The 12,877-nt window shown below is 32.9% G+C and overlaps 1 protein-coding gene across 21 annotated transcripts in view; it reads right to left on the bottom strand.

Annotated features, from left to right (window-relative positions):
• The window catches only part of LRRIQ1 (leucine rich repeats and IQ motif containing 1), a 214,991-nt gene that overhangs the window by 200,934 nt on the left and 1,180 nt on the right, over positions 1 to 12,877 (bottom strand). For 18 of the 21 annotated variants that reach the window (XR_004805254.2, XR_004805255.2, XR_004805257.2 and 15 more), the window contains exons 2-7: positions 12,522 to 12,606; positions 9,855 to 9,996; positions 8,414 to 8,525; positions 4,464 to 4,552; positions 2,701 to 2,818; positions 997 to 1,220 (exon numbers count right to left, since the gene is read on the bottom strand). Coding sequence is in view for 15 of the 21 variants with exons in the window: in XM_049094257.1 (XP_048950214.1) it covers positions 997 to 1,220; positions 2,701 to 2,818; positions 4,464 to 4,552; positions 8,414 to 8,525; positions 9,855 to 9,995 (684 nt within the window). In the remaining 6 variants the exon portion in view is untranslated. Of the gene's footprint in view, positions 1 to 996; positions 1,221 to 2,700; positions 2,819 to 4,463; positions 4,553 to 8,413; positions 8,526 to 9,854; positions 9,997 to 12,521; positions 12,607 to 12,877 lie in introns of those variants that run through there. The other 3 variants (XM_049094261.1, XM_049094262.1, XM_035699214.2) reach the window with 3 other exon arrangements.

Genomic DNA, 12,877 nt, shown 5'->3' with positions numbered 1-12,877 from the left:
TTCTCCCTCTGCCTCTGTCTCCGATTCTTTGTGTCTCTCATGAATAAATAAATAAAATCTTTAAAAAGCGGGCGGCGGGGGGGGGGCAGCCCCGGTGGCTCAGCAAGCAGTTTAGCGCAACCTTCAGCCTAGGGCCTGATCCTGGAGATCAGGGATCAAGTCCCACATCGGGCTCCCTGCATGGAGCCTGCTTCTCCTGCCTGTGTCTCTGCCTCTCTCTCTCTTTCCTATCTCTCTCTCTCTCTCTCTGTCTCTCCATGAATAAATGAATAAAATCTTAAAAAAGGGAGTAAACCCCATAGAATAGAGCTCAATCCATACCATAATCTAAAAGCATCAGTACTATTCAGAAGTAGTTACCAATTCAAAAAGTGTATTAAAAAAGCCCAGATATCCATTGACAGATGAATGTGTGTATATACATATATGTATATATTGTATATTGCATATACTGTATATATTATATATTGTGTATATTGTGTATAACATACATATATATGTGTGTATATATATATATATATATACATACAATGGAATATTACTAAACCTTCAAAAGAATGAAATCTTGTCATTTGCAACAACATGGATGGAACTAGAGGGTACTATGCTGAGCAAAATAAGTGGGTCAGAGAAAAATATATTATTTCACTTATATATGGAATTTAAGAAACAAAACAGATGAACACAGAGGAAGGAAAGGAAAAATAAAATAAGATGGAAACAGAGAGGGAAGCAAATCATAAGAAACTCTTAACTACAGGAAACCAACGGAGGGTTGCTGGAGGGGAAGTGGGTGGGGATGGGGTAATTGGGTGATGGGCGTTATGGAGGACACCTGAAGTCATGAGCACTGGGTATTATATGCAACTGATGAATCACTAAATTCTACCTCTGAAACTAATAATACAGTGTATGTTAACTAAACCAAATTTAAAGTAAAAAAATTTTTAAAGAAAAAATGTATAAAAAACAAAAAAAATTTAAAATACCCTTTACCTTCTGAATATTCTCTAATTTCTTCTTTTCAACTTCAAATTGTTTCATCCAGCAATGTCTCTTTTCTTCTTCTTCTTGAAATTGCGTTTCTTCTCTATCTCTTTGAGCTTTGAGAGTTTCTTTCTCCTGGTCTTCCAGTTCTTTCTGCTTGTCTTGCCATGCCTCAAAAGACTGCCTACATCTTTCTTCCACTTCACAGTATCCAAAATTTATATCAGCATCATCTGTATTCATGAAGAGAAATATTATTATTCTTTTTTTTTAATTCATAGAGACACAGAGAGAGAGAGAGAGAGAGAGAGAGAGAGAGAGAGACAGGCAGAGGGAGAAGCAGGCAGAGGGAGAAGCAGGCTCCATACAAAGAGCCTGACGTGGGACTCGATCCCAGGTCTCCAGGATCACGCCCTGGGCTGAAGATGGCACTAAACCACTGAGCCACCAGGGCTGCCCAAATATTATTATTCTTAAAAGCAAATCTCTCCGGATGCCTGGGTGGCTCAGTCTGCCTTTAGCCCAGGGCATGACCCCTGGAGTTCCGGGATTGAGTCCCCTATCGGGCTTCCTGCATGGAGCCTGCTTCTCTCTCTGCCTGTGTCTCTGCCTCTCTCTCTCTCTCTCTGTGTCTCTTATGAATAAATAAACAAAATCTTATTTAAAAAAAACTCTCAAAAGTGACCTAATATAAAGTATAAAAGTAATTTTGAAATGAAGAAATAAGGGCAATGTATTACGAAAGTAAAAATGATAATATGCAAAAAAAATACATGTTTGAATACACATAAAAATTCTGTTGCAGTCATATGCAGGGAAGTTCTATTGTAGTCATATACAAGGAAGTTCGTCAATAAAGAAATCACAACTTGACTTAAACTATACCACAAAATTTAATAAAAAACGTGTGTGTGTGTGTGTGTGTGTGTGTGTGTGTGTGTGTGTTGTAGCTAAGGGAATATAGTTAAAGGATACTTAAAAATCCAAGGCTGGGAGCACCTGGGTGGCTCAGTCAGTTAAGTATCTAATTCTTTTTTTTTTTTTTTAAGTATCTAATTCTTGATTCTTTTTTTTTTTTTTTAATTTTTATTTATTTTATGATAGTCACAGAGAGAGAGAGAGAGAGGCAGAGACATAGGCAGAGGGAGAGCAGGCTCCATGCACCGGGAGCCCGATGTGGGATTCGATCCCGGGTCTCCAGGATCGTGCCCTGGGCCTAAGGCAGGCACCAAACCACTACACCACCCAGGGATCCCCTAATTCTTGATTCTTGGTTTTGGCTCAGGTTATGATCTCAATGTCCTGGGATGATACCCCACCTCAGGCTCTCCGCTTGGCAGGGAGTCTGCTTCTCTCCCTCTCTCTCTGCCCCTCCCCCTGCTCTCTCTCTCTCTCTCTTTCTCTAAAATAAATAAGTAAATCTAAAAAAAAAAAAAAAATCCAAGGCTGGGCATATATGTTTCAGCCATCTCTCTATATATACATATTGATTTTAAATTTAAATAATTTTAAAAATATTTGAACCCAGTTAATGTAGGAGGCATAAAAAACTATGAAAATATGAAATTAAACAAGGCATAAAGGCATAGTAATTTTCAAATATCATGATTATATTTTTCTAAATGCTAAAAGAAAACTGTCCAAATTTTTTTCAGATAACTATGGTCAATCACATAAAAATAATCAAAAATATCATTGAGCAGTTTGGCTCACCTGGCAAAACATGTTCATCCATAGGCAAATCATAAGAACCAGGCTCTGGAATAGAATCAGGACTATCACAATGGATTTTACTCCTCAGAAATTCTTCTTTTTCTATTTCAGATAACATCTAAGAGGTTAAAAGAGTACCAATAATTAAGAAAGAGTAAAGAAAGAGTAAAGCAATCATTTAAAAATATGTCAAGTTTATGTACACATATCTAAACTTTTATTTACTTTGAATCTCTCTCAAATACAACTCTATAGCACACCAAAAGTATTATTCCCATAAGATTATTTTTTTACCATCCTTGTCTTTCAGAAAAACAATGATTTTCTAATCACTCTCTGATATTTATCTGTAGTATTCAAATATACTACTTAAAAATCTAAAATGACTAAGTATGAGAATAAAAGGTACAGCATTAGGACATAGTCAATGATACTGTAATAGCCTTGTATGGTGACAGATGGTAGCAACACTTCTAGTGAGCATAGCATGATGTATAGAGATGTTTTATTACCATGCTGTATACCTGAAGCTAATGTAAAATTGTGTCAACTATATTCAAATAAAAACAAAACAAAAAAAAGCTTGAAAATCATTTCGAAGTGTCTATACTAATGTTTGTGTTCTTCCTAATACATTTCCATATTTCTTAATGATCTAATAAGTGATTGCTCTATATATAAATAGCTAATACCTATGTTTAAAAAGAGAATTATTCTCTAATTTAACCTGAATTATGCAAAAGTCATAATGTTGATGAATACTTTTCCAAGACTTCTACCTAATTCTAGTTGGAAAGATAGAGGATCTCTATTTCAATGAAGTAGCAATATGATCATTCAAAATTAATATTTCAAATCTGTTACCAAAAAAGAGAGTAAGAGACATATATATACATATATATATTTGTGTGTATATACACATATATATTTATATGCAATTTTCAAATTATGTTAAACATCTTAGGAAGCAGGAGTTATGTAAAATTAGAGATAGTTGGTAAAATGAGAAGTAAAATGAGTCCAAGATGATGAACCTGTAGAAGAAATTTCTCAAATATATTTCTGGAGGTTTTAACCAAAAATGCTAGGCTCTCCTTTACTCTTACTTCTATAGGAGTATTTATATTTAATTTCTTTAAACTAACAAGATGTTCTATTTGAAAATTTCCATGGGATATTTAAAGTCTACTAGGAACATAGTAGATTCCTAAGCAGGGTAATAAACATTATATTCATTGTTTCCCTTGGAGATTTTAGGGGAAAATATCACATAATATAGTCCTACTGTTTTATCTACATGCATTTTAAATTTCCAAGTACTGATGATTCAGATCACTATTTCTAATATTTTTTAAATTGAAATTTGAGTTGTTACATATTACATGTCAGAGTAAACCATAAAGCCAAAAGTGATTTGCTTAAAAATAATTAATTTTTAAATTTTTTAATTGGTTAATTTTATCTTTTTTTTTTAAAGATTCATTTATTTATTTGAGAGAGAGAGAGAGAGAGAGAATGGGAGTGCACACACCAGGAGGAGGGGCAAAGGGAGAAAGAATATTAAGCAAACTCCATGCTGACATGGGGCTCCATCCCAGGTCTGAGATCATGACCTGGGCCAAAACCAAGAGTCACTGAGTCAGACGCTTAAAGGACTCTGCTACCCAGCCGTCCCAATCAGTGAACTGTCATCCTTCAAAAGAGGCAAAGGTAAATTTCTAACTATAATATTCAGTACTTTCAGTCAAAAATTGATCATATACCTTTATTAACTGTTCCGGATTTTCTTTATGTTCAGTTGATAATTCTATCCTTAAGTGCATGTGATTATTAGGAACTCTATAACTATAGTCTAGAGGGGAAAAAAATGTTATAGCTTTAAATATTAGAGTAGGGTAAAACATATTAAAATCTCAAATTCTTTCATTATACTTTAATCTCAAATTCTATTATAGTATATTCTTGGTGAGTGACTCAAAACAATAGGAAAATAATGAAAAATAAAGAACAGAGAAAACCTGTAATCTTTGTTCTAAAAATAAAAGTGACAAATTTATAAAGCACTCTCTTGATCATCTTTCATATTCTAGACTGAAGTTGATACTGCAGTGACACCTGGATTAGAAATCAATAAAGGTTCAATTCTACTGCCACAAACTAGCAATAAACACAGTTTAATAAAAGTATGTTTATTTTAAAAGATTATAATTACTAACATGAATGAAGTGAGCTTTCATTCCTGATTTTATGAGTTTTTGTTGAATTTTATTGTCTTTTTATCCTCTGTGCAGATGCAGTTATTTTTTTTCCGTATTTAACCAATGTGCTCTTTCATGGTAATCTTCATTAACAGTAAACTGTTGTTCACGGATGACTATCTTGCTGGTAACTAACTACTCACACCTATTTTTTCAGACATTACAGATTTTCTTCTTCAACACCTATTCACAGTTTCACCAGCCTGCTTTCCCATGTGAGGGGTTGAAAAGCAAAAATAACATTCTCCAGATTCCTTTGAAACTAGGTTTCTAAGGGTGATTTAGGTTCTGCCAATTGGAATTCCAATCCACTAAAGACTTCAGATAACCATGTCCCTATTCAACATCTAACTGTGAATGCATACAGAAATTCAAGCAAGCATTGCCTAGCTAAGCTCAGGCAACCCACAGAACCATAATAATATGGTTATTTTAAACCACTCAGTTTGTTTTTCAGCAATAAATAACCAAAACTTCTACCTTTACCAATAAAACAAACACACAAACATCCCCAAAACCCTTTTGCTTAAATCAGCTAAAATAGTTTCTGTCTACAACTAAGAGCCCTAACCAATATATCTACATTTGTAAGTGAAATTAGCCTCTGGTTACTTTTGTGTGTATGCTATGCTTGTACAGATTTATATTTGTATTTGAAATATGCAAATTTTTATAAATGAAATAGTATATAAACTGCAGATTTGTTTATCCTTTATGGATTGTAAGAATTCAACTGTAAAACCATACTCATTTCTTTTTTTCCTTTTCTTAAAACTCATACTAATTTCTAAGGACATTTGAGAAGGAAACTTTTTCCACTTTCTTGCAAGATTATTGATTTAATCATGTTTCCCACTTTTTTGAAGCAATTTTGATAATTATAATTTTCTTTGAAAAATATTCTATTGAGACTAACAAACTTATTTGACCAGAACTATACAGGAGATTTCATAATCTCTAAACCACTGCTAGACTCATAGTTATATAACTTTTCATGTAACTAATTTTTTACAATGTGTTTCGTTTTATTTTTTCTTAATTAGGCTATATAATTGCCAATATATCTATAATATATTTTCATTGTATAAACTTTAATATATACAAAATCCCCTATAACTCAACTACAGATAATCACTGCCAAAACTTGAAGCATCTACATAAAGTAAGTCTCTATATATCCATTCACACAAGTGCTCAGAACAAAAGTCTTGGAGTCAATTTCCTCTCCTCATTTTGTGTCAATCCATCCTTTTGGATCTTTTGGTTCTTTTTACTTTAAAAATGGTTTCTAGAATATGCCTATTTTTCATCATTTCCACTCCAATCACTCTCATCTCTAACCATACTATTACAACAGTCTTGTAGTAGACTCTTGCTACCTCAGGTTATCTTTTTTATGTAATCACTAGAATAATTGCCTTAAAAATGTGTCAGATATCATCACTCCTTATGCAAAAACCTTCACATACACAGAGTAGAATTCAAAATCCAGATCATGATCTATAAAAGCTCTATATGATCTGAGCCCCAGATGATCTGTGCCTTGGCTTCACAGAGCCTTCTTTCTGGAACACTGGCTTTCTAGATATCCATGTGGCTCATCTTCTCATTTGCTGAGACATCCATGTGGTTTTCCTTCTTAGTCATTGCTCAGATATCACCTCCTGAGAGAGGACTTCCCTGACTTACCCTATCTAAAACAGCAACCTCCAATCTCTATCCCCTATCTTAATTTTTTTCCTTCATGGACGTAATCATTATTAAAATATTACATATTTATTTGTTTATAGTCTATCTCTCCACACTGGATAAATAGAATAGGAAAGCAGACTTTTGCCTATTTTGTTCTCTGTTATATTCTCAGTGGCTGAAACAGGTCCTTTTTTTTTTTTCTCTTTTATTTTATTTTATTTTTTTTAATTTATTTTTTATTGGTGTTCAATTTACTAACATACAGAATAACCCCCAGTGCCCGTCACCCATTCACTCCCACCCCCCGCCCTCCTCCCCTTCTACCACCCCTAGTTCGTTTCCCAGAGTTAGCAGTCTTTATGTTCTGTCTCCCTTTCTGATATTTCCCACACATTTCTTCTCCCTTCCCTTATATTCCCTTTCGCTATTATTTATATTCCCCAAATGAATGAGAACATATAATGTTTGTCCTTCTCCGACTGACTTACTTCACTCAGCATAATACCCTCCAGTTCCATCCACGTTGAAGCAAATGGTGGGTATTTGTCATTTCTAATAGCTGAAACAGGTCCTTTCACACAATAATATTTGTTGAATGAATGCCTATGAATACCCACATTGTAATATGTACCCATATTTGCATAAATGAAACTGATTTTTATAATAACTTTAAATGCTATATCATGAATATTTTTATTTCATTAAATATTATCTAAGCCATCTTTTCTAATGAATGTTGTTGGACACACTGAGAACCGTTGAACATTTAGGCTGCTGTGATTTTTAATTATAAATCAAGCCATGATTAATTCTAATTAAATCTTTGATCATTCTATTATTCTTAGAATAATTCCAAGAAGTAAATTTGCTCAGTTGAAGCAAATAAAAATTGTTAGTTTTCTGGGCACCCCAGGTGGCTCAGCGGTTTAGCGCTGCCTTCAGCCCAGGGCATGATCCTGGAGACCTGGGACCGAGTCCCACATCAGGCTCCCTGCATGGAGCCTGCTTCTCCTTCTGCCAGTGTTTCTGCCTCTCTGTCTCTCTTTCTCTCTGTCTGTCTCTCATGAATAAATAAAATCTTTTAAAAATTGTTAGTTTTCTGGTGTAAATTATGTTTTTCTCAAAAAATGTATAAACTAATACTTCTAAAATATTCCTGTCACTAATTTCCTTGTCCTTAATGCAAAGTAAGGATGACTCTTGAACAACATGAGGGTTATGAGTGACAACTCCCCACGTAGTCAAAAATCTGCATATAACTTTTGATTGCCCAAAACATGTCTACTAATAGCCTGTTGTAGACCAGAGGCTTACTAATAACAAACAGTCTATTAATATATTTTATATATGTATTATATACTGTATTCTTACAATAAGGAAAGTTAGAGAAATAAAAATGTTAAGAAAATCACACAAAAGAGAAAATCTATTTACAATACTGTACTAAAAAAATCTGCACATAAATTACCTGTGCAGTTCAAACCAACTGTGTTGTTCAAGAATCAACTGATTAGGGCTGGTAAAACAAACTGTTGGTGGCTAGTATTTATTGGACATGTAAAGAAAGTTGTACGGAAAATAAAATACATGGATTATAATAAATTTAACAATCCAGTATATTATAGATATTATAGTTGGGAGAACTGCACATACATGTATATAACAGCAGATAATAAAAACTTCAAGCAGTATAATTTTCTAAGTTATAAATTATTCATGCTTACAAAAAACTTATCTGTCAAACAGATAAAAACTATACTTACTTAAAATATCAGTATCTTCCAAGTCCTGAAGAATGAGCTCTTCAACAGTTTTACTCTTATTCTTTATGATGTTAATGCAGTGAAGAACTGACTCAGGTAATTCATCCAAATCCTAAAATTAAAAAAAAATAAAACAAACTGTTAAGTTATTAAAACCATATATCAAAAATTTGATAAAAGTTTTGATACACCAAAACTTTGAGCAAACGTGTAAATGAGTTCAAACAAGTATATTTGATTAAAATATGCTTTTCATTTTCAGATGATTATGAAATACATCCATGATTCTATTGGATTTCATATGCAAATGAAGAATTACAGAATTTTTTGTCTCACTTGAATTAGCTATGGATAAGAAGACATAATAATGTAAAAATTTTAACCTTCCAAAAGTAATATATAGGTTATTGTAGTCCTAATTAAAAGTCAAAGTATAACTACCTTTTGAAACTTAGCAAGTGAGGATTTTTTGGGAAAATGCTTTGTGAAAAAAAAAAAAAAAGAAAATGCTTTGTGGAGGTTTTGAAAAAGTAAAACAAGGAATCTGACATATTTGATACTTAATAAAAAACTACAAAACAGCAAAAATTAACAGAATAATGGAAAAGAATAGACAGCCTTGGATAGATTATATGAATAAACAACTGAACATATACAAAAGATAAGACGAATCAATTAAGAGGTAGATTATATGCCAAGTGACATTAATAATATTAACTAAATATGAGCAGGAAAATTTCTATTTTCTATTTAGATCTATGTTTATAACATAAAACATATGAAAATAAATTCCCATTAGTTTAAGGATTTTGATATAAAAGAATGAATCTATGAATACATTTTCTAAGCACATAAACATTGAGGGAAATACACAAACGAAAAAATAATAGATTTGATTTCCAAAAAATAACTACTTCTATAGGTCTACAGATTTCATAATAATTTTGCTTTCCATATATATCTAATAGCATTGGAAAGCTCATGATTTAAGTTTAAAAAAACCAGGATACAAATAAATAATTCTATGTATAATATAATCCCAATTTTGCAAAGAAATGAACATATATACATGACTTCTATCTTCTTTTTATAAAGATTTATTTATTTATTCATGAGAGACACAGACAGAGAGGCAGAGACATAGGCAGAGGGAGAAGTAGACTCTCCAGAGAGAGCCTGATGAGGGACTCATCTTGGATCTCGGGATCACACCTTGAGCAGAAAGCAGACACTCAACTGCTGAGCCACCTAGGCATCAATGTACTTCTATCTTCAATGTACTTTATATATTTAAATATCTAATAATATGCATTTTAAAAAAGTGATCCTAAGGTTAAAAAATGAGATAACTATGAAAAATGCACTGAGAAAAGTTTAATTTTTCTCCTGCAAAGTTTATTCCAGTTAAAAGGTTCTTGAAAGCTCAGCATTTAACACTTACTGTATCACTATTATCACTCTGGGTGTCTGATTTTGAATCACTATCAACATCATCTTTTTCTAATGAAGAAATGCTGATTTTATCCAATTCAGCTTCTATTTCTTCTTTGAGCTTTTTATCATCATCATCATTTTCCATCATCCTTCATAATAAACAAAGAACCATTTTAAGAAAATTGAAGAGGCTAAAATGAATAAAATCTATGGGTTTTTAGAAGTGTGATACCAATCTGACACATTCTGTGTAAATATGTTTTCACCTAGGACATTTTTATCATATCTTAGTTGTACCATATATTAAAGAACATTGTTTTTTCTCTCCATTAACTTATTATGTCTCTAAGTTTGACTATAAAATGATCAACTCTAATAATACTCTCTCAATTCTCTAAGGGGAAATTCACATTGAATGGCCTGTCTTAGCTTCCTGAACCAAGAAATGTCATAGTAAAATTCATCCTCGTGGAATAATTGCTTCTGAACAGCTTGAATATTCAGATTAGAAACCTCATAAGAAAAAAAAAAGAATACTCATTAGGGAACAACCTAAGTCTATACATGGGGCAACATATTGGTTAGTTTCAACTCATTAGCTCAAGTTGTCAATTTTACTATAGATAGCCACATGTGTTTAGCAACAATATATTGTAATAATGGATAATATATGGCTTATAAGATCACTATTTATATTATTTAAATCTTTAATGTTTGTGATAGGTATCAATCAAGCAGTACATTACAGAATATCTTTACATAATCATTACCATCATCAACTGGCTTCTATGTATTGAGCACCTGTGACAAGCCAGGCACTAGAAGACACTTTGTAAGATTGATAATCATCAGAGAAAATTAACAGATATAACGTCATTATAGTCATTGTATTGAAAAGAAAACCAAAATTTGTAGTGTCTACTTAACTGCATGTAGTCATTATGCTAATAAGTAATGGGGACAGGGCCCTACTTGAGAGATCCTGCACCCAAAGCCAGTGCTCTCCCCACTTTGAAATGATCTCTAAACTTAGTCAAGCTCTTGATCTGCCCGGCAATCCTTTAGAATATTCCCTGATCCAATAGTCTTCAAATTGCAGATGGTAACTCATAGTGGATTAAGAAATTAATTCAGTGGCATTTCATCATAAACTTTTAATGATGGAATAGGATAGGGAAGATTGGGTCAGAAAAGAAACTATAAATGTACCATATATGTTAAAGATAAAAAAATTCATTCTAAAAATGCTTTTGTTTCAATTGTAAGTGGGCATATATGTACTCATGTGTGCATGGGCTGCAGTGTAATGTGTAAACTGGTTTCTTTTAATGTGGGTCTTGGTTTAAGAAAACAAATTTGAAAATCACTGCACTTGTCAATTCTTATTTTCCAGACTATTCCAAACTTTCATTCTTTCAAGTCCCTGACCTTTCCAGTACTATCTTCTTGATTCTTCTTTCCTTCCTACCTGCCTGCCTGCCTGCCTTCCTTTCTCTTTTCCTTCTTTCATTCATCTCAAAATCAACTTTTTGGGAGCCAATCAGATATATTAACATCAGTGCTGGGTGCTATATTAATTAAATAAGACAAGTAGCCTGTGTTCATAGTTTATAGTCTAGTTAACAAAGAAAATGAGATACCCTCATTTTCCTATTTCTTTTCCCAAAATCTTGTCATATTCATTTTACTTGGAAAGGCACCCCTCCCTAATAAGTGTAATTTTCTGCCTATTCTCTGAATCTGACAATTTTTCACCATTAAACTGTGCTCTACCCACTATTCTTGCTGTTTACCCCCTGCCATACATCTTTTTATCCTACTTGTCTCTCTTCTCCATGTAAACACAATCAGTTCACTCCCATCCAAAAAAAAAGAAAAAAAGAAAAAAAAAAAAGAAAAGAAAAACACCTGTGCCTGTCTTTCCTCTAGTTGTATGTATCACATCTTTCTTTCACATACAAATAATGGACTGATTTCCTTGTATTGCCTACACTCTTGGACATTTATCCCAGAGAAATGAAAATTGATGTTCATGCTAAAAGTTGTACATGAATATTCACAACAGGTTTATTCATGATGGTCTCAAACTGGAGACAACCAAAATGCCCCTAAGTAGGTGAATGGTTAAACCAATTCTAGTACATCCATACCATGTCATACTACTCATCAATAAAAGGAATGGATATTGATGTGTGTCACAACTCCAACAAATCTCCATGAATCTCTGGGGAACTATGTTGAGAAAAAGCCCAAACCAAAAGGTAATATGTTAAATGACATTCATATGACTTTTTTGAAATGATAAAATGACAAAATTTTATAAGTGGAGGACCGATTAGTGTATTCCAGGAGTCAGAGGTGGATGGAGTTGGAGGAAGGTGGTCATGGTAATAAAAGGGTAACATGAAAGAGTCTTGTAGCATTGGAGCTGCTCAGTATCTTGACTGTAGTAGTAGATAAGTGACGATATTCAGATGATAAAAATTGTATATAATATGTACAAATGAGTACAAGTAAAACTGAGGAAATCTAAATAAGATTAGCAACAAGATGTTACCATTGGGAGATACTGGGCAGGGTGCAACCGATATTGCTGCATTGTTTCTTAAAACTATGTGTTAATCTACAATCATTTCAATAAAAAAAATTTAATTGAAAAATCCCACATACTCACTAAAGAAAGTTAAATAGATTATGGTGGATTCATGGAATGGAATACTATACAAGTCCTTTTAAAAATGGGGATATTTGCTGTGCTCCTGTGGAAAGGTAGAAAAGAAGAAATAATTGAAAAAAACAGCACATGGTAGAAAACTATTCAGGGTAACGTCTCTTTTGTGTAACTACACACACACACACACACACACACACTCTCTTTTTAAACATAGAAACGTTCTGGGAGAAGTTGGGAAACTTTTAATTTTAATTTCATACCTTTATGCGGAGTGATTTAAAACAAAACCGTGAATATGTACTACTCTTGTCATCCTAAAAACTAGTTTTAAAACAAATTTTATGGAAAATAAATAA

Source organism: Canis lupus, chromosome 15, assembly GCF_003254725.2.
Source record: "Canis lupus dingo isolate Sandy chromosome 15, ASM325472v2, whole genome shotgun sequence".
Classification (NCBI taxonomy): Eukaryota; Metazoa; Chordata; class Mammalia; order Carnivora; family Canidae; genus Canis; species Canis lupus.
The sequence above is the reverse complement of the archived record's forward strand: the minus strand, read 5'-3'. Positions and strand labels throughout refer to the sequence as shown.